The sequence below is a fragment of the Salvelinus fontinalis genome, unplaced genomic scaffold (genome assembly GCF_029448725.1).
Source record: "Salvelinus fontinalis isolate EN_2023a unplaced genomic scaffold, ASM2944872v1 scaffold_0166, whole genome shotgun sequence".
Lineage (NCBI taxonomy): Eukaryota > Metazoa > Chordata > Actinopteri > Salmoniformes > Salmonidae > Salvelinus > Salvelinus fontinalis.
The window spans coordinates 54,661-74,634 of record NW_026600375.1 but is presented as its reverse complement, the minus strand read 5'-3'; the positions used below and the strand labels follow the sequence as shown (position 1 = coordinate 74,634).

The following is a 19,974-nucleotide window of genomic DNA, read 5'->3' as shown; positions in this document are numbered from 1 at the left end:
GGGAAAAAACAAAAGAGTCAAAAAAGCACAATGGGGGCATCTAGTGACCAAAACCTGAACAATCCTGGCCAAATCCTGACAGAAGCCTCCCCTAGGAACGGCTCCTGATGTTCCTACCAGCCTTCTCAGGGTGGAGGACCCTGAACTGACGAATGAGGTCAGGGTCCAGTATGTCTTTGGCAGGAACCCAGGAGCGCTCCTCGGAACCGTAGCCTTCCCAGTCCACCAGATACTGCCAGGACCGCTGCACCCGGAGGAGGAGGTCTGCCTGCCGGGATAAGGGGAGAAAAAACAACAGGTTTTAATAAAGAAATGTGAAACGTGGGATTAATCTTAAGGGATCTGGGTAAGTGCAGGCGATAAGTAACGGGATTCACTCTCCTGGCAACCTTAAAGGGACCGATGTATTTCTGGGACAGCTTGCGAGACTCCACCCGTAGCGGTAAGTTCTTTGTTGAGAGCCAGACTCTCTGGCCGAGGCGCAGGGTAGGCCCGGGACGGCGACGTCTGTTGGCTTGTCGTTGGTACCGCTGTGAGGAACGCAGAAGATTAAGACTTTTGAATTTGCAGACGTGTTGCTGTGCGTTTTGTTGCCAACTTTACTTTGCTAGCTTTGCTTTGCTAGCTGACAACTTTACGTTTATACTTTTAGTTTTTCCATCACAACTTTTTTCCCTCATTCAACTTTTTCACTCCGGACGCTTTATCTGGACATGGTTCGTCAGCACCTTCAACAGCCGAAGCTAAGTAGTAACTTTAACATGATGTCTTCTAACTGCATTCGCTGTACTCATAATATACAGGAGAATGATCGCCTAACGGCGAGGATAGCTGTGCTGCAAGCCCAGCTTCAGACGCAATCGTTAGGCAAGGGTAATTTCAGTGTAGGAAAGGGTGAAACAGCGTCTGTGCCACCAGTAAGTACAGATAGTAACGTTATTATAAATCCCCCCGCACTGTCCCCGCAGCCGGACAATTTTCTCATGGCTTCTGGAGGGAAATGCTGTTGGAATGCTCAACCGGTGTCGCTCATTCAGCCGACAGAAACTTTCAACCGGTTTTCCCCATTGAGTAGCGAGTCGGAGTCTGAGGCCGAGTCTTCTCTTGTCTCTACTCCTCCCGTTACGGGGTCTGAGACGCCGAAGGCTCCCACCATTAGCTCTGACAAATTGAAAACCCTAGTCATTGGCAACTCCATTACCCGCAGTATTAGACTTAAAACGAATCACCCAGCGATCATACACTGTTTACCAGGGGGCAGGGCTACCGACGTTAAGGCTAATCTGAAGATGGTGCTGGCTAAAGCTAAAACTGGCGAGTGTAGAGAGTATAGAGATATTGTTATCCACGTCGGCACCAACGATGTTAGGATGAAACAGTCAGAGGTCACCAAGCGCAACATAGCTTCAGCCTGTAAATCAGCTAGAAAGATGTGTCGGCATCGAATAATTGTCTCTGGCCCTCTCCCAGTTAGGGGGAGTGACGAGCTCTACAGCAGAGTCTCACAACTCAATCGCTGGTTGAAAACTGTTTTCTGCCCCTCCCAAAAGATAGAATTTGTAGATAATTGGCCCTCTTTCTGGGACTCACCCACAAACAGGACCAAGCCTGACCTGCTGAGGAGTGACGGACTCCATCCTAGCTGGAGGGGTGCTCTCATCTTATCTACAAACATAGATAGGGCTCTAACTCCACTAGCTCCACAATGAAATAGGGTGCAGGCCAGGCAGCAGGCTGTTAGCCAACCTGCCAGCTTAGTGGAGTCTGCCAATAGCACAGTCAGTGTAGTCAGCTCAGCCATCCCCATTGAGACTGTGTCTGTGCCTCGACCTAGGTTGGGCAAAACTAAACATGGCGGTGTTCGCCTTAGCAATCTCATTAGGATAAAGACCTCCTCCATTCCTGCCATTATTGAAAGAGATTGTGATACCTCACATCTCAAAATAGGGTTACTTAATGTTAGATCCCTCACTTCAAAGGCAGTTATAGTCAATGAACTAATCACTGATCATAATCTTGATGTGATTGGCCTGACTGAAACATGGCTTAAGCCTGATGAATTTACTGTGTTAAATGAGGCCTCACCTCCTGGTTACACTAGTGACCATATCCCCCGTGCATCCCGCAAAGGCGGAGGTGTTGCTAACATTTACGATAGCAAATTTCAATTTACAAAAAAAAAAATGACGTTTTCGTCTTTTGAGCTTCTAGTCATGAAATCTATGCAGCCTACTCAATCACTTTTTATAGCCACTGTTTATAGGCCTCCTGGGCCATATACAGCGTTCCTCTCTGAGTTCCCTGAATTCCTATCAAACCTTGTAGTCATAGCAGATCATATTCTAATTTTTGGTGATTTTAATATTCATATGGAGAAGTCCACAGACCCACTCCAAAAGTCTTTCGGAGCCATCATCGACTCAGTGGGTTTTGTCCAACATGTCTCTGGACCTACTCACTGCCACAGTCATACTCTGGACTTAGTTTTGTCCCATGGAATAAATGTTGTAGATCTTAATGTTTTTCCTCATAATCCTGGACTGTCGGACCACCATTTTATTACGTTTGCAATCGCAACAAATAACTAGCTTGGAAAGACAGTACCGTGCAGTACCGAAGAGCCCTCACTGCTGCTCGATCATCCTACTTTTCCAACTTAATTGAGGAAAATAAGAACAATCCAAAATTTCTTTTTGATACTGTTGCAAAGCTAACTAAAAAGCAGCATTCCCCAAGAGAGGATGGCTTTCACTTCAGCAGTAATAAATTCATGAACTTCTTTGAGGAAAAGTTAATGATCATTAGAAAGCAAATTATGGACTCCTCTTTAAATCTGCGTATTCCTCCAAAGCTCAATTGTCCTGAGTCTGCACAACTCTGCCAGGACCTAGGATCAAGGGAGACACTCAAGTGTTTTAGTACTATATCTCTTGACACAATGATGAAAATAATCATGGCCTCTAAACCTTCTAGCTGCATACTGGATCCTATTCCTACTAAACTACTGAAAGAGCTGCTTCCTGTGCTTGGCCCTCATATGTTGAACATAATAAACGGCTCTCTATCCACCGGATGTGTACCAAACTCACTAAAAGTGGCAGTAATAAAGCCTCTCTTGAAAAAGCCAAACCTTGACCCGGAAAATATAAAAAACTATCGGCCTATATCGAATCTTCCATTCCTCTCAAAAATTTTAGAAAAAGCTGTTGCACGGCAACTCACTGCCTTCCTGAAGACAAACAATGTATACGAAATGCTTCAGTCTGGTTTTAGACCCCATCATAGCACTGAGACTGCACTTGTGAAGGTGGTAAATGACCTTTTAATGGCGTCAGACCGAGGCTCTGCATCTGTCCTCGTGCTACTAGACCTTAGTGCTGCCTTTGACACCATCGATCACCACATTCTTTTGGAGAGACTGGAAACCCAAATTGGTCTACACGGACAAGTTCTGGCCTGGTTTAGATCTTACCTGTCGGAAAGATATCAGTTTGTCTCTGTGAATGGTTTGTCCTCTGACAAATCAACTGTACATTTCGGTGTTCCTCAAGGTTCTGTTTTAGGACCACTATTGTTTTCACTATATATTTTACCTCTTGGGGATGTTGTTCGAAAACATAATGTTAACTTTCACTGCTATGCGGATGACACACAGCTGTACATTTCAATGAAACATGGTGAAGCCTCAAAATTGCCCTCGCTAGAAGCCTGTGTTTCAGACATAAGGAAGTGGATGGCTGCAAACTTTCTACTTTTAAACTCGGACAAAACAGAGATGCTTGTTCTAGGTCCCAAGAAACAAAGAGATCTTCTGTTAAATCTGACAATTAATCTTGATGGTTGTAAAGTCGTCTCAAATAAAACTGTGAAGGACCTCGGCGTTACTCTTGACCCTGATCTCTCTTTTGACGAACATATCAAGACTGTTTCAAGGACAGCTTTTTTCCATCTACGTAACATTGCAAAAACCAGAAATTTTCTGTCCAAAAATGATGCAGAAAAATTTATCCATGCATTTGTTACTTCTAGGTTAGACTACTGCAATGCTCTACTTTCCGGCTACCCGGATAAAGCACTAAATAAACTTCAGTTAGTGCTAAATACGGCTGCTAGAATCCTGACTAGAACCAAGAAATTTGATCATATTACTCCAGTGCTAGCCTCCCTACACTGGCTTCCTGTTAAGGCAAGGGCTGATTTCAAGGTTTTACTGTTAACCTATAAAGCGTTACATGGGCTTGCTCCTACCTATCTTTCCGAGTTGGTCCTGCCGTACATACCTACACGTACGCTACGGTCACAAGACGCAGGCCTCCTAATTGTCCCTAGAATTTCTAAGCAAACAGCGGGAGGCAGGGCTTTCTCCTATAGATCTCCATTTTTATGGAATAGTCTGCCTACCCATGTGAGAGACGCAGACTCGGTCTCAACCTTTAAGTCTTTACTGAAGACTTATCTCTTCAGTAGGTCATATGATTGAGTGTAGTCTGGCCCAGGAGTGTGAAGGTGAACGGAAAGGCTCTGGAGCAACGAACCGCCCTTGCTGTCTCTGCCTGGCCGGTTCCCCTCTCTCCACTGGGATTCTCTGCCCCTAACCCTATTACAGGGGCTGAGTCACTGGCTTACTGGTGCTCTTTCATGCCGTCCCTAGGAGGGGTGCGTCACTTGAGTGGGTTGAGTTACTGACGTGATCTTCCTGTCTGGGTTGGCGCCTCCCCCTTGGTTTGTGCTGTGGTGGAGATCTTTGTGGGCTATACTCGGCCTTGTCTCAGGATTGTAAGTTGGTGGTTGAAGATATCCCTCTAGTGGTGTGGGGGCTGTGCTTTGGCAGAGTGGGTGGGGTTATATCCTTCCTGTTTGGCCCTGTCCGGGGGTATCATCGGATGGGGCCACAGTGTCTCCTGACCCCTCCTGTCTCAGCCTCCAGTATTTATGCTGCAGTAGTTTATGTGTCGGGGGGCTAGGGTCAGTTGGTTATACCTGGAGTACTTCTCCTATCTTATCCAGTGTCCTGTGTGAATTTAAGTATGCTCTCTCTAATTATCTCGTTCTCTCTTTCTTTCTCTCTCTCGGAGAACCTGAGCCCTAGGACCATACGTCACGGCAAACCGGGCATGATGACTCCTTGCTGTCCCCAGTCCACCTGGCCTTGCTGCTGTTCCAGTTTCAACTGTTCTGCCTGCGGTTATGGAACCCCTATCTGTCCCAGACCTGCTGTTTTCAATTCTTAATGATCGGCTATGAAAAGCCAACTGACATTTATTCCTGATTATTATTTGACCATGCTTGTCATTTATGAACATTTTGAAAATCTTGGCTCTCTCTAATTCTCTCCTTCTCTCTCTCTTTCTCTCTCTCGGAGGACCTGAGCCCTGGGACCGTGCGTCGGGGCTGCCGGGCGTGATGGCTCCTTGCTGTCCCCAGTCCACCTGGCCTTGCTGCTATTCCAGTTTCAGCTGTTCTGCCTGCGGTTATGGAACCGCCACCTGTCCCGGACCTGCTATTTTCAACTCTTGATGATCGGCTATGAAAAGCCAACTGAAAATTATTCATGATTATTATTTGACCATGCTTGTCACTTATGAACATTTTGAACATCTTGGCATAGTTCTGTTATAATCTCCACCCAGCACAGCCAGAAGAGGACTGGCTACCCCTCATAGCCTGGTTCCTCTCTAGGTTTCTTCCTAGGTTTTGGCCTTTCTAGGGAGTTTTTCCTAGCCACCGTGCTTCTACACCTGCATTGCTTGCTGTTTGGGGTTTTAGGCTGGGTGTCTGTACAGCACTTCGAGATATTAGCTGATGTACGAAGGGCTATATAAAATAAACTTTATTTGATTTGATTTTACAGCGAAAACACATTATAACGTTATACTAGCTTACCACAATAGCAAACATCACAACAGCATTGATTCAAGCAAAAACATAGCGATAAGTATAAGCCACCAAAAGATATTAATTTTTTCACTAACCTTCTCAGAATTCTTCAGATGACAATCCTATAACATCATATTACACAATGCATATAGAGTTTGTTCGAAAATGTGCATATTTAGCGGCACAAATCGTGGTTATACAATGAGAATAGTGGCCAAAACTTAGAGCAATCTGTCCGGCGCCATCTTGGAGAAGCACCTATTCTAATCGAAAACTATTCATAAACTTGACTAGAAAATACAAGTTGGACAGCAAATGAAAGATAAATTAGTTCTTAATGCAATCGCTGTGTTAGATTTTTTAAATTAACGTTACTGCGCAATACAGCGTGCGCTAAAGCGAGACCGCACCATAATTCATGGCGGAATTATTATTTGACATTTGTCAACATAAGTACGAATTAACAGCATAAAGACTGCTTACTATTAGCTGAGCTTCCATCAGAATCTTGGGCAAGGTGTCCTTTCTCCAGAACAATCGTCTTTGGGTTGAAAGATGTCCTCTTGTCCTGTCGAAATAGCAGCTAACGATAGCCACCCACTGGAGAGGTGTCCAACTCGTGAAAGCGCGTCACAAAGAAATCCAGGAAAATCGCAATAAACTGCTATAAGTCGGTTTAAATTAACTACCTTATGAAGTTAAGACAAAAAACAAATGAAATCAGAGCCGGAGATAAAGAACTGCTAAACCGAAAGCTTTTGAAGAAGCCATGCCGATGTCCTTCATGCGTCAGGCGCCTCGTCGAAAAGGTCGATACTTCCGTTCCAAGAGGTTTTATACTCCCCCAGATGGTGCTATCCGCTCCATTCAAAGTCTCACCGCTTACTGACATCTAGGGGAAGGCGTATGCAGTGCATGTAGCCCCATACCTTATAAGGGAATTTATAAACCGACCCTGGAACAGAGACCTCAATTTCAGAAATCTCACTTCTTGACAGGAAGTGTGCTGCAGAATGACTTCTGTTTCACTCAGAGAAATAATTCAAACAGTTTTAGAAACTAGAGAGTGTTTTCTATCCAATAGTAATAATAATATGCATATTGTACGAGCAAGAATTGAGTATGAAGCAGTTTAATTTGGTAACAATATTTTCCAAAGTGGAAACAGCACCCCCTAGATTGACAAAAGGTTAACTGCCACGGGCACTTGAATCTGATGTACTGGGGCAGGAGCGGTTGCCGGGGGAAGTCGATTAGATATCTGCTTTATGGAAGTCAGCATCTACGACAGAAGTTGAGAATGTCTACCCATTAAGGCCTCAGAGCAGCTTCGTGGCGTTGGACAGTCCCCTCGTGGTGGGACAGCATGGAAAAAAGGTCCTGGGTACTGGCTGCCTCTGGGTTCATTTTGTTGGCTCTGTGTTTCTGTCAGGACCCGGTTACGAACTCGGGTCTCCGGTGTGAGAAACAGTCACTTAGTAAACTGAGCCATTAATAGTCGGCAGAACCCAGAAGATGAGGCAGACACAGCAGTACTTGAGACGGTGATTTAATAAAGTAAAAAGGAATATAAATCCACAACGTCAAAAGTAATTCCAAGAGAACAAATGTATATCCTCCAAGACACAAGGAAAATCCACAAACTGGTAAGAACAGCAGGGAAAAACAAACCTCAAAAGAATAATCAAAAATAAACAAGAACAAAACCAGAGTACCTCAAGAAAATCCAACTGGAGAAACAAAAGTTCACAGCATGGCTGGGGCTGGGTGCTAACATACAAACACATAGCAAAGAACTGAGGAACACTAAGGGTTTAAATACTTTCAAGGGAAATGAGGCACAGGTGCAAATAATAACTGGAACAAGGGAAAAAACAAATGAGTCAAAAAAGCACAATGGGGGCATCTAGTGACCAAAACCTGAACAATCCTGGCCAAATCCTGACACACTATATTGCCAAAAGTAAGTGGACTTTAGTGGATTCGGCTTTTTCAGTCACACCTGTTGCTGACAGGTGTATAAAATCAAGCACACAGCCATGCAATCTCCATAGACAAACCTTGACAGTAGAATGTTCTTACTGAAGAGCTCAGTGACTTTCAACGTGTCAAGTCTAGGAGCAACAACGGCTCAGCCGTGAAGTGGTAGACAACACAAGCTCACAGAACGGACCGCCGAGTGTTGAACCACGTAGAGCGTAAAAATAATCCTCTGTTGTAAAACTCACTGCTGAGTTCCACATACTTTTGTCCATGTATTATATCTCCTTCCTGGACTCACAGTGATCTGCTCAGGAAATATCAACATATTATAATTATATTCAACTGATTTCCTTCATTCATACAACTTCCTCTGCACCTCACATGATGACTGTTTAACTTGTCAGTCTGCTTTGCAAAATAGATCACTCAGTCAAGTAGGAATGAATTACAAGTTAAATATCCCAGAATGCTTTTGTATTTGAGTGTTAATTCAGTGTACGTCTCTACTCACTACCACTGTCACATGTCATGTTATTGTCATATCTAAATGAGGAAAGTAGTTGAGGAGCTACGTTTTCTTTTTCTCTCCTCTTGTTCCAGATGTCCATGCTTAAGCCTGATATCAACATATGTTGTCTCAGTGACTGTAGGCCCACTACTCATGTTGCCCTGTGAGGGAGGGTGGCTGGTACTGTTACATGCTGATGTTATTGTCATATCTATAGGAAACTAGTTGAAGAGGTTTTTCTTCTTCTCTTTTATTTACATTTACTTTTAGTTTTATTGTTACAGATCTCCTGGTCCAGCCTGATATCTCCCTGACTGACTCAATGGGAGGGGTCTCCAGGGGCCACCAGGGGCCCGAGGTGTTCAGGGGCTACAGCTTCACCATCACCTGCTCCACTCAGCCACAGTACCCAGGAGGCTCCTTCCTCCTCACGTTCACCGGCTCCAACAGAACACAGACCCAGCCAGCTGTCAATCACTCTGCTGCCTTCCTCTTCCCTGCTGCAGATGACTCCCACCAAGGGACCTACAGATGTGTTTATGACAGTTATGTTTTCTCTCATAACTTCTCCTCTGAGAGTGAGCTCCTCTCCCTCACCATCACAGGTAACTGAACATGAACCAGACTTATAACTTTGTCATTGACAGATTTCCCACAGATCTATGTGATGATGATCAGTCCCCTTATCAAAGGTGTTTCTGTTTGTAGCCTCTCCTTTACCAGCCTCTCACGATGACTGTATAGCTTAGGGAGAGGGAGAGGGAGAGGGAGAGGGAGAGGGAGAGGGTTGAGGATAGGATAGGAGAGGAGGAGAAGGGGAGAGGAGGTACTGTTTGTCTCCCACCGTTCCACTCAGAGGACTCTACTTTCTGTTATCAAGTGGGCGTTTCCACCATATTTAGTGTACCAGTCATTTCAGTGAAGGGAAGGGAACAAGTGTACACTTTAGGAGAAAGGAGAGATAATTGAGACAATGCTTCTTTCTAGTCTTCAGTCCTGCGTCTGTGACACCAGATTACCACCTAGTGGCCATAAGAGGAACTGTCCTGTCAGTGTGTTTTTACTGCTGGCTCAAAACAACACATGACCTCCAAACAGGATATGATTCATGTGTGAGTACTAAAAGCATATGAAGATAGTATATTATAGTATATTTATTATATATGTGGGTCTGATAAGTAAACACTCTTAATGTTTGCTGTTTTATCACTAAGAAGAACATTGGACACTATGTAACCAAACACATGTGAAACCTCATGATATGAGTGATAAGAAGTGTTTAAAAAGACGAGTTCTGAACCCTGTAGACTACTGCACTACTTCTGAAGAAGACCAGAGTCATTTCAGAATGAAGACTGCTATAGTTCTGACGGTGTTGCTGTTCTGTCTGTCTGGGGCCTGGACTCGGGGAGAGAGTGGAGGGTGAATAGTAGTTCTGTCTGTCTGTCTGTCTGGGGCCTGGACTCAGGGAGAGAGTGGAGGGGTGACTAGTAGTTCTGTCTGTCTGTCTGTCTGTCTGGGGCCTGGACTCAGGGAGAGAGTGGAGGGGTGACTAGTAGTTCTGTCTGTCTGGGGCCTGGACTCTGGGAGAGAATGGAGGGGTGACTAGTAGGTCTGTCTGTCTAGGGCATGGACTCAGGGAGAGAGTGGAGGGGTGACTAGTAGTTCTGTCTGTCTGTCTGTCTGTCTGCCTGCCTGCCTGCCTGCCTGCCTGCCTGCCTGCCAGCCAGCCAGCCAGCCAGCCAGCCAGCCAGCCAGCCAGCCAGCCAGCCAGCTGCAGAATATACACTAAATCACCAAAAGTATGTGGACACCTGCTGTTCAAACATCTCAATACAAAATCATGGGCATTTGCATGGAGTTGGTCCCCCCTTTCTGCTATAACAGCCTCCACTCTTCTGGGAAGGTTTTCCACTAGATGTTGGAACATTGCTGCTATAACAGCCTCCACTCTTCTGGGAAGGTTTTCCACTAGATGTTGGAACATTGCTGCTATAACAGCCTCCACTCTTCTGGGAAGGTTTTCCACTAGATGTTGAAACATTGCTGCTATAACAGCCTCCACTCTTCTGGGAAGGTTTTCCACTAGATGCTGGAACATTGCTGCTATAACAGCCTCCACTCTTCTGGGAAGGCTTTCCACTAGATGTTGGAACATTGCTGCAGGGACTTGCTTCCATTCAGCCACAAGAGCATTAGTGAGGTTGGGCGATTCGACCTGACTCGAAGTCGGCGTTCCAATTCATCCCAAAGGTGTTCGATGGAGTTGAGGTCAGGGCTTTGTGAAGTTTTACCACACAATTTGAAGGGGTGTCCACATACTTTTGTATATATAGTGTATGTACACATGTGTGTTGTTGCACCATACCAACGATAAGCCTGTCTTCCCATCACATCATGAAAGGTCATGTTGATGTTCATTTCTCCTCTGTCTCTCTCTTCCTCTGACTCCTCCCTTTCTCCTCTGTCTCTCTCTTCCTCTGACTCCTCCCTTTCTCCTCTGTCTCTCTCTTCCTCTGACTCCTCCCTTTCTCCTCTGTCTCTCTCTTCCTCTGACTCCTCCCTTACTCCTCTATCTCTCTGTCTCTCTGTCTCTTTCTCTCTCTTTATCCTCTGTCTCTCTCTTTCTCCTCAGATTTCCAGGCTCAAAGTGTCAGTCCACCAGGTAGGTAGAGTATAAATCTACAGTGATTATAGCAGTTCAATATTAGTCAACTTTATTATCCCACACGGAGAAATTCATGTGTCCATACAAACCATTCTAAAACCAAATTACTAGTAGTGTTTTATGGAACTACTAATACTTGTCAACCACAAATCATTACTGCTGTTAGAATAACAGAATCACTGTCATCATCTGTCCTCACCACTGTGTTTTCCTCTCTGCTGTTTACAGCTGAACTCTCAGTCAGACTGGTGGATGGGACCACTTCCTGTTCTGGGACAATGGAAGTCTTCTACAGAGGAGAGTGGTCAGGTCTATGTCCTGGGTGGTGGAGAATGATAGAGACTAAGGTTGTGTGTAGAGAGTTGGACTGTGGGAATCCTGTAGCTGAATCTAGAGGACCTCTGATTGAAGAGGGAAGAGGAGGAGTCACACTAAGTTGTGATGGAGATGAGTCTTCCATTCGACAGTGTGACATCATAGAAGAACTTGGTGTCTGTGATGGTGGATATTATCATCGTGTGACCTGTTCAGGTAAGAGACTGGTCATATTGAGAGATGTATTTGTACATTATACAATATTACCATGTATCATGTTTTATGTGTTTTTATTTCATTTAAATAGAGGGAGAGATGTCAGATGTATTTAAACATTATATTTGTGTTTGTCATATTGGTTTATGGGAGATGTTCATGGGCAGATCATTGTAGTTCAGATGGTACTGAAGTGAAGCTGCCTGATGGATGTCCAGCTGTTTATTTTCTATAAAGTCAAGTGAACTTATTCCTGTCTCCTGCCTGCATTATTCCCAACCCGATCCTGAGTGACTAAGAACCCATTTCTACCTCTTACAGTATCAAACATAGCAAACTACAATCTTTTATCCAACATATTTGTGTTTAGTCCTTGACAGTGTCATCAACAAAACTGATTGAATGTTCAACCAACTCTTTTTCTCCAGAGTCTGTGCGGCTTGTGGATGGAGCTGGTCTCTGCTCTGGGAGAGTGGAGGTGAAGTCCAATCAGTCCTGGGCCTCAGTGTGTGAAGCTGACTTTGACCGGCAGGATGCAGAGGTAGTCTGTGGGGAGCTTGGCTGTGGGGCTCCTGCAGCTCTACAGGGGGGGCTCTATGGAGGAGGTGAGGGTCAGACCTGGGATAAAGAGTTCCAGTGTAAAGGCAATGAGTCCCTTCTCCTGGACTGTGACACCTCAGACAGAGAACACAACACCTGCCTACCTGGTAATGCTGTTGGACTCACCTGCTCAGGTAAGAAACAGTTTGTCACTCAATCAACATTGTTTCTCACCTGGAGTGAAGCATATGAGAGACAATATAGGTGTGTTTTAGTGAGAAAATAATAAGATTACTGTCTCTCTCTTTTCTTTTCTCAGAGCCTGATGATGTGAGGCTGGTGGGAGGAGGCAGTCGCTGTGCTGGTGGAGTGGAGCGGTACGACCAGGGAGAGTGGAGGATTGTGGGAGTTGATATCTGGGGGGATGTAGCTGCAGTAGTGTGTAGACAGCTGGGTTGTGGCTCCACTGTTTCAGTACTTCCTGGAAACACCACTAGAGGGTTTGGAGTTTCCTGTTCTGGGTCTGAGTCTTCACTGAGGGAGTGTTCCCGAAGTTATGATCTCCTTCCTGGACTCACAGTGATCTGCTCAGGTAATAACAACATATTATAATTATATTCAACTGATTTCCTTCGTTCATACAATGATTGTTTAGATTGTCTGTCTGCTTTGCAAAATAGATCACTCAGTCAAGTAGGAATCAAATACAACTGAAATATCCCAGAATGCTTTTGTATTTGAGTGTCATCTCAGTGAACGTCTCTACTCACTACCACTGTCACATGTCATGTTATTGTCATATCTAAATGAGGAAAGTAGTTGAGGAGCTACGTTTTCTTTTTCTCTCCTCTTGTTCCAGATGTCCTGCTTAAGCCTGATATCAACATATGTTGTCTCAGTGACTGTAGGCCCACTACTCATGTTGCCCTGTGAGGGAGGGTGGCTAGCACTGTTACATGCTGATGTGATTGTCATATCTATAGGAAACTAGTTGAAGAGGTTTTTCTTCTTCTCTTTTGTTGTTATAAAATATAATGGCGCCTGAAGACATGGCAGCAGTTTTACGGGCGACTAACCAGTTGTACTCTTATGAGGGGGTGTTTTTGTTATTTGTAACTTACTTTGTACATAATGTTTCTGCCACCATCTCTTACGGCAAGAAAGAGCTTCTGGACATCAGGACAGCGATCACTCATCTCTGATTAGACTGAGATGTTTTCTTCAACAAGCAGGAAGCACAGGATATACTGCGAACACCCGACAAGGCCGACATCCCCATTATTGGCAATAGAAACGCAGGTACAGAGGACACAGAGGTAACTCGTAAGGATCCGCAGAAGGCGAGTGGGAAAGCTCCCGTTACCGTTAATATTATTCGCCAACATACAATCACGGGACAAAAAATTAGACGACGTACGAACACGAATATCCAACTGCACATCAATAACTGTAACATCTTATGTTTCACGGAATCGTGGCTGAATGATGATATGGATACTCAGATAGCAGGATATACGCTGCACCAGCTAGATAGAACAGCACACTCCGGTAAGACGAGGGGGGCGGTCTGTGCATATCTGTGAACAACAGCTGGTGCACGAAATCTAAGGAAGTCTCTAGATTTTGCTCGCCTGAAGTAGAGTATCTTATGATAAACTGTAGACCACATTGTTTGCCAAGAGAGTTTTCATCTATACTCTTCGTGGCTGTTTATTTACCACTACAGACGGATGCTGGTACTAAGACCGCACTCAGTCAGCTGTATAAGGAAAAGAGCAAACAAGGAAACCACTCACCCAGAGGCGGCGCTCCTAGTGGCCGGAGACTTTAATGCAGGGAAACTTAAATCAGTTTTACCTAATTTCTATCAACATGTTAAATGCGCAATCAGAGTGAAAAAAATCTAGATCACCTCTACTCCAGACACAGAGACACATACAAAGCTCTCCCTCGCCCTCCATTTGGTAAATCTGACCACAATACTATCCTCCTGATTCCTGCTTACAAGCTAAAATTAAAGCAGGAAGCACCAGTGACTCGGGTTTTTAAAAAAGTGGTCAGATGAAGCAGATGCTAAACTACAGGACTGTTTTGCTATCACAGACTGGAACATGTTCCGGGATTCTTCCGATTGCATTGAGGAGTACACCACATCATTCACTGGCTTTATAAATATCTTCATCAGGGACATCATCCCCACAGTAGCTGTACGTACATACCCCAACCAGAAGCCATGAATTACAGGCAGCATTCGCACTGAGCTAAAGTGTAGAGCTGCCACTTTCAAGGTGCTGGACTCTAACCCGGAAGCTGATAAGAAATCCTGCTATGCCTCCGACGAACCATCAAACAGGCAAAACGCCAATACAGGGCTAAGACTGAATCGTACTACACCAGCTCCAATGCAGGGCTTGTGGCAGGGCTTGCAAACTATTACAGACTACAAAGGAAGCACAGCCACGAGCTTCCCAGTGAGACGAGCCAAATCGCTTCTGTGCTCGCTTCGAGGCAAGCAACACTGAGGCATGCATGAGAGCACCAGCTGTTCTGGATGACTGTGTGATCACGCTCTAGTCGATGTGAGTAAGACATTTAAACAGGTCAACATTCACAAGGCCGCAGGGCCAGACAGATTACCAGGACGTGTGCTCTATGCTTGTGCTGACCAACTGGCAGGTGTCTTCACTGACATTTTCAACATGTACCTGATTGAGTCTGTAATGCCAACATGATTCAAGCAGACCACCATAGTCCCTGTGCCCAAGAAGACTAAGGCAACCTGCCTAAATGACTACAGACTCGTAGCACTCAAATCCGTAGCCATGAAGTGCTTTGAAAGGTTGGTCATGGCTCACATCAACACCATTATCCCAGAAACCCTAGACCCACTCCAATTTGCATACCGCCCAAACAGATCCACAGATGATGGAATCTCTATTACACTTAACACTGCCCTTTCCCACCTGGACAAAAGGAACACCTACGTGTGGTGGTACAGGTGGTGAGGGTAGGTAGCAACACATCTGCCACGCTGATCCTCAACACTGGAGCCCCTCAGGGGTGCGTGCTCAGTCCCCTCCTGTACTCCCTGTTCACCCACGACTGCGTGGCCAGGCACGACTCCAACACCATCATTAAGTTTGCAGACGACAGAGACAACGACAAGCCTATAGGGAGGACGTCAGAGACCTGGCCGGGTGGTGTCAGAATAACAACCTGTCCCTCAACGTAACCAAGACTAAGGATATGATTGTGGATTAAAGGAAAAGGAGGACCGAGCACGCCCCCATTCTCATCGACGGTGCTGTAGTGGAGCTGGTTGAGAGCTTCAAGTTCCTTGGTGTCCACATCACCAACAAACTAGAATGGTCCAAACACACCAAGACAGTCGTAAAGAGGGCACGACAAAACCTATTCCCACTCAGGAAACTAAAAAAGATTTGGCATGGGTCCTCAGATCCTCAAAAGGTTCTACAGCTGCAACATCGAGAGCATCCTGACTGGTTGCATCACTACCTGGTATGGCAACCGCTCAGTCTCCGACCGCATGGCCCTAAAGAGGGTAGTGCGAGTACGGCCCAGTACATCACTGGGGCTAAGCTGCACGGTGTCAGAGGAAGGCCCTAAACAATAATCAAAGACCCAGCCACCCCAGTCATAGACTGTTCTCTCTACCACCGCACGGCAAGCGTTACCGGAGTGCCAAGTCTAGGACCAAAAGGCTTATCAACAGTTTTTACCCCCAATCCGTAAGACTCCTGAACAGGTCATCAAATGGATACCCGGACTTTTACGCTGCTGGTACTTTCTGTTTATCATATGTGCATAGTCACCTTAACCTGTCTGACCCCCCCCGTTCCGCTAGCGGAACTCCGCCCACATTCCACTGAAAAGGAAGAGCGGCAAATTCAAAAAAACAAAATTTGGAATATTTAACTTTCACACATTAACAAGTCCAATACAGCATTTGAAAGATAAACATCTTGTGAATTCAGCCAACATGTCCGATTTTTAAAATGTTTTACAGAGAAAACACCACATATATTTATGTTAGCTCACCACCAAATACAAAAGACAGACAGACACAGCAACGGTAGCATGCAGGTAGCATGCACAAGCCAACCTAACTAACCTAGAACCAACCTAAATAACCTAGAAAAAAATACCTCAGATGACAGTCCTATAACATGTTACACAATAAATCTATGTTTTGTTCGAAAAATGTGCATATTTTAGCTATAAATCAGTTTTACATTACTGCTACCATCATAGCTACAGTCAGAAATCGCATGGGAGTAGCCAGAGTAAATACAGACACCAACGTCAACTACCTAATTACTCATCATAAAACATTTCAGGCAAATATATGGTGGATAGCGAATGAAAGACAAATATCTTGTGAATATAGCCAATATTTCCGATTTTTGAAGTGTTTTACAGCGAAAACACAATATATCGTTATATTAGCTTACTACAATAGCTAGCACACAGCAGCATTGATTCTAGTCAAACGGTAGCATAGCACAGTTCGACAGATATATGAAAAAGCATCCCAAATTGGGTCCTTATCTTTGTTGATCTCCCATCAGAATGTTCTCCAAGGGGTCCTTTGTTCAGAAACGTCTTTATTTCGATCCAGAACGAACGATTTCCCTCTTGAATTAGCAAGCACACTGGCCGTGCGATGCTAACCTCTCATTCTTGAACCAAATCTTGCGTCGCATCACGTCTAAAGTCCAGAATAAAATTCAATAATATAATTAAACTATATTGAAAAAACATACTTTAGGATGATATTGTGACATGTATCAAATAAAATCGAAGCCAGAGATCATATTCACCTTTAACAAGGTTCTTCCATGAGCCGAGTACAGGTCCAACTTCGCTTCCAGGAAAAAATATAAAGTGCGCACGTCTCAGTCCAAGAGGTTGTGTTCAATCCCAGGACGAGATAATCAAGTGATTTCTTTTCTCACTTCCGCATGACACCCAGGGGAAGGCGTATGACGTGTTTCTACAGTCATAAGTAACATGCCCTTTTATAGACAAGCTCTTAAAGAGAGACTTCGCTTTTGGAAATCTCACTTCCGGTTAGGAAATGGTCTGTAAAAAGAGTTCTGTTTCACTTAGAGAAATAATTCAAACGTTTTTAGAAACTAGAGACTGTTTTCTATCCAATAGTAATAATAATATGCATATTGTACAAGCAAGAATTGAGTACGAGGCCGTTTAAAAATCATACGATTTTCCCCAAAAGTGAAAATAGCACCCCCTGGTCCTCAACATACATTCTTGCACATACAACCTCAATTAGCCCGACTAACCAGTGCCTGTATATAGCCTCGCTACTGTATATAGCCTCTCTACTGTATATAGCCTCTCTACTGTATATAGCCTCTCTACTGTATATAGCCTCACTACTATATATAGCCTCTCTACATATAGCCTCTCTACTGTATATAGCCTCACTACTCTATATAGCCTCTCTACTGTATATAGCCTCACTACTATATATAGCCTCTCTACTGTATATAGCCTCACTACTATATATAGCCTTGCCACTGTATATAGCCTCGCCACTGTATATAGCCTCGCCACTGTATATAGCCTCTCTACTGTATATAGCCTCTCTACTGTATATAGCCTCGCCACTCTATATAGCCTCTCTACTGTATATAGCCTCACTATTATTCACTGTCTTTTTACTGTTGTTTTTCCCCCTTACTAATCTATTGTTCACATAATATCTATTATTTACTTAAAAATTGCACTGTTGGTTAGGGCCTGTAAATAAGCATTTCACTGTCAGGTCTACACCTGTTCTATTCGGTGCGCCTGACAAATAAACTTTGATTTGATTTGTTACAGATCACCTGGTTCAGCCTGATATCTCCCTGACTGACTCAATGGGAGGGGTCTCCAGGGGCCACCAGGGGCCCGAGGTGTTCAGGGGCTACAGCTTCACCATCACCTGCTCCACTCAGCCACAGTACCCAGGAGGCTCCTTCCTCCTCACGTTCACCAGCTCCAACAGAACCCAGACCCAGCCAGCTGTCAATCACTCTGCTGCCTTCCTCTTCCCTGCTACAGATGACTCCCACCAAGGGAACTACAGCTGTGTTTATGAGAATTATGTTTTCTCTCACAACTTCTCCTCTGAAAGCGATCTCCTCTCTCTCACCGTCACAGGTAACTGAACATGAACCAGACTTATAACTTTGCCATTGACAGATTTCCCACAGATCTATCTGATGTTGATCAGTCCCCTCATCAAAGGTGTTTCTGTTTGCAGCCTCTCCTCTGCCAGCCTCTCATGATGACTGTTTAGCTTGGAAGTCTGCTTTGCAAAATATGATGCAATCTCTATTACACTTAACACTGCCCTTTCCCACCTGGACAAAAGGAACACCTATGTGAGAATGCTATTCATTGACGACAGCTCAGCGTTCAACACCATAGTACCCTCAAAGCTCATCACTAAGCTAAGGATCTTGGGACTAAACACCTCCCTCTACAACTGGATCCTGGACTTCCTGACGGGCCGTCCCCAGGTAGTGAGGGTAGGTAGCAACACATCTGCCACACTGATCCTCAACACTGGAGCCCCTCTGGGGTGCGTGCTCAGTCCCCTCCTGTACTCCCTGTTCACCCACGACTGCGTGGCCAGGCACGACTCCAACACCATCATTAAGTTTGCAGACGACAGAACAGTGGTATGCCTGATCACCGACAACGACAAGCCTATGGGGAGGACGTCAGAGACCTGGCCGGGTGGTGTCAGAATAACAACCTGTCCCTCAACGTAACCAAGACTAAGGAGATGATTGTGGACTAAAGGAAAAGGAGGACCGAGCATGCCCCCATTCTCATCGACGGGGCTGTAGTGGAGCTGGTTGAGAGCTTCAAGTTCCTTGGTGTCCACATCACCAACAAACTAGAATGGTCCAAACACACCAAGACAGTCGTAAAGAGGGCACGACAAAACCTATTCCCACTCAGGAAACTAAAAGTATTTGGCATGGGTCCTCGGATCCTCAAAAGGTTCTACAGCTGCAACATCGAGAGCATCCTGACTGGTTGCATCACTGCCTGGTATGGTAACTGCTCAGGTTCCGACCGCATGGCCCTACAGAGGGTAGTGCGAGTACGGCCCAGTACATCACTTGGGCTAAGCTGCACGGTGTCAGAGGAAGGCCCTAAACAATTGTCAAAGACCCAGCCTCCCCAGTCATAGACTGTTCTCTCTACCACCGCACGGCAAGCGTTACCGGAGTGCCAAGTCTAGGACCAAAAGGCTTATCAACAGTTTTTACCCCCAATCCGTAAGACTCCTGAACAGGTCATCAAATGGATATCCGGACTTTAACGCTGCTGATACTTTCTGTTTATCATATGTGCATAGTCACCTTAACTATACATTCTTGCACATACAACCTCAATTAGCCCGACTAACCAGTGCCTGTATATAGCCTCGCTACTGTATATAGCCTCGCTACTGTATATAGCCTCTCAACTGTATATAGCCTCTCTACTGTACATAGCCTCGCTACTGTATAAAGCCTCACTACTGTATATAGCCTCTCTACTGTATATAGCCTCGCTACTGTATAAAGCCTCACTACTGTATATAGCCTCTCTACTGTATATAGCCTCTCTACTGTATATAGCCTCGCTACTGTATAAAGCCTCACTACTGTATATAGCCTCTCTACTGTATATAGCCTCCCTACTGTATATAACCTCTCTACTGTATATAACCTCTCTACTGTCTATCGTCTCTCTACTGTGAATAGGCCCACTTCTGTATATAGCCTCTCTGCTGTATATTGCCTCGCTACTGTTATAGCCTCCCTACTGTGTATAGCCT

General features: G+C 44.9%; 1 protein-coding gene across 1 annotated transcript in view; it reads left to right on the top strand.

Annotated features, from left to right (window-relative positions):
• Positions 1-9,045, top strand: part of LOC129844017 (scavenger receptor cysteine-rich type 1 protein M130-like) — a 79,212-nt gene extending 70,167 nt beyond the window's left edge. Inside the window, exon 6 of the mRNA XM_055912388.1 lies at positions 8,653-9,045. Within this exon, the coding sequence (XP_055768363.1) occupies positions 8,653-8,981 (329 nt within the window). The 3' untranslated portion in view covers positions 8,982-9,045. The remainder of the gene's footprint in view (positions 1-8,652) is intronic.
• The last annotated feature ends 10,929 nt before the right edge of the window (positions 9,046-19,974 follow it).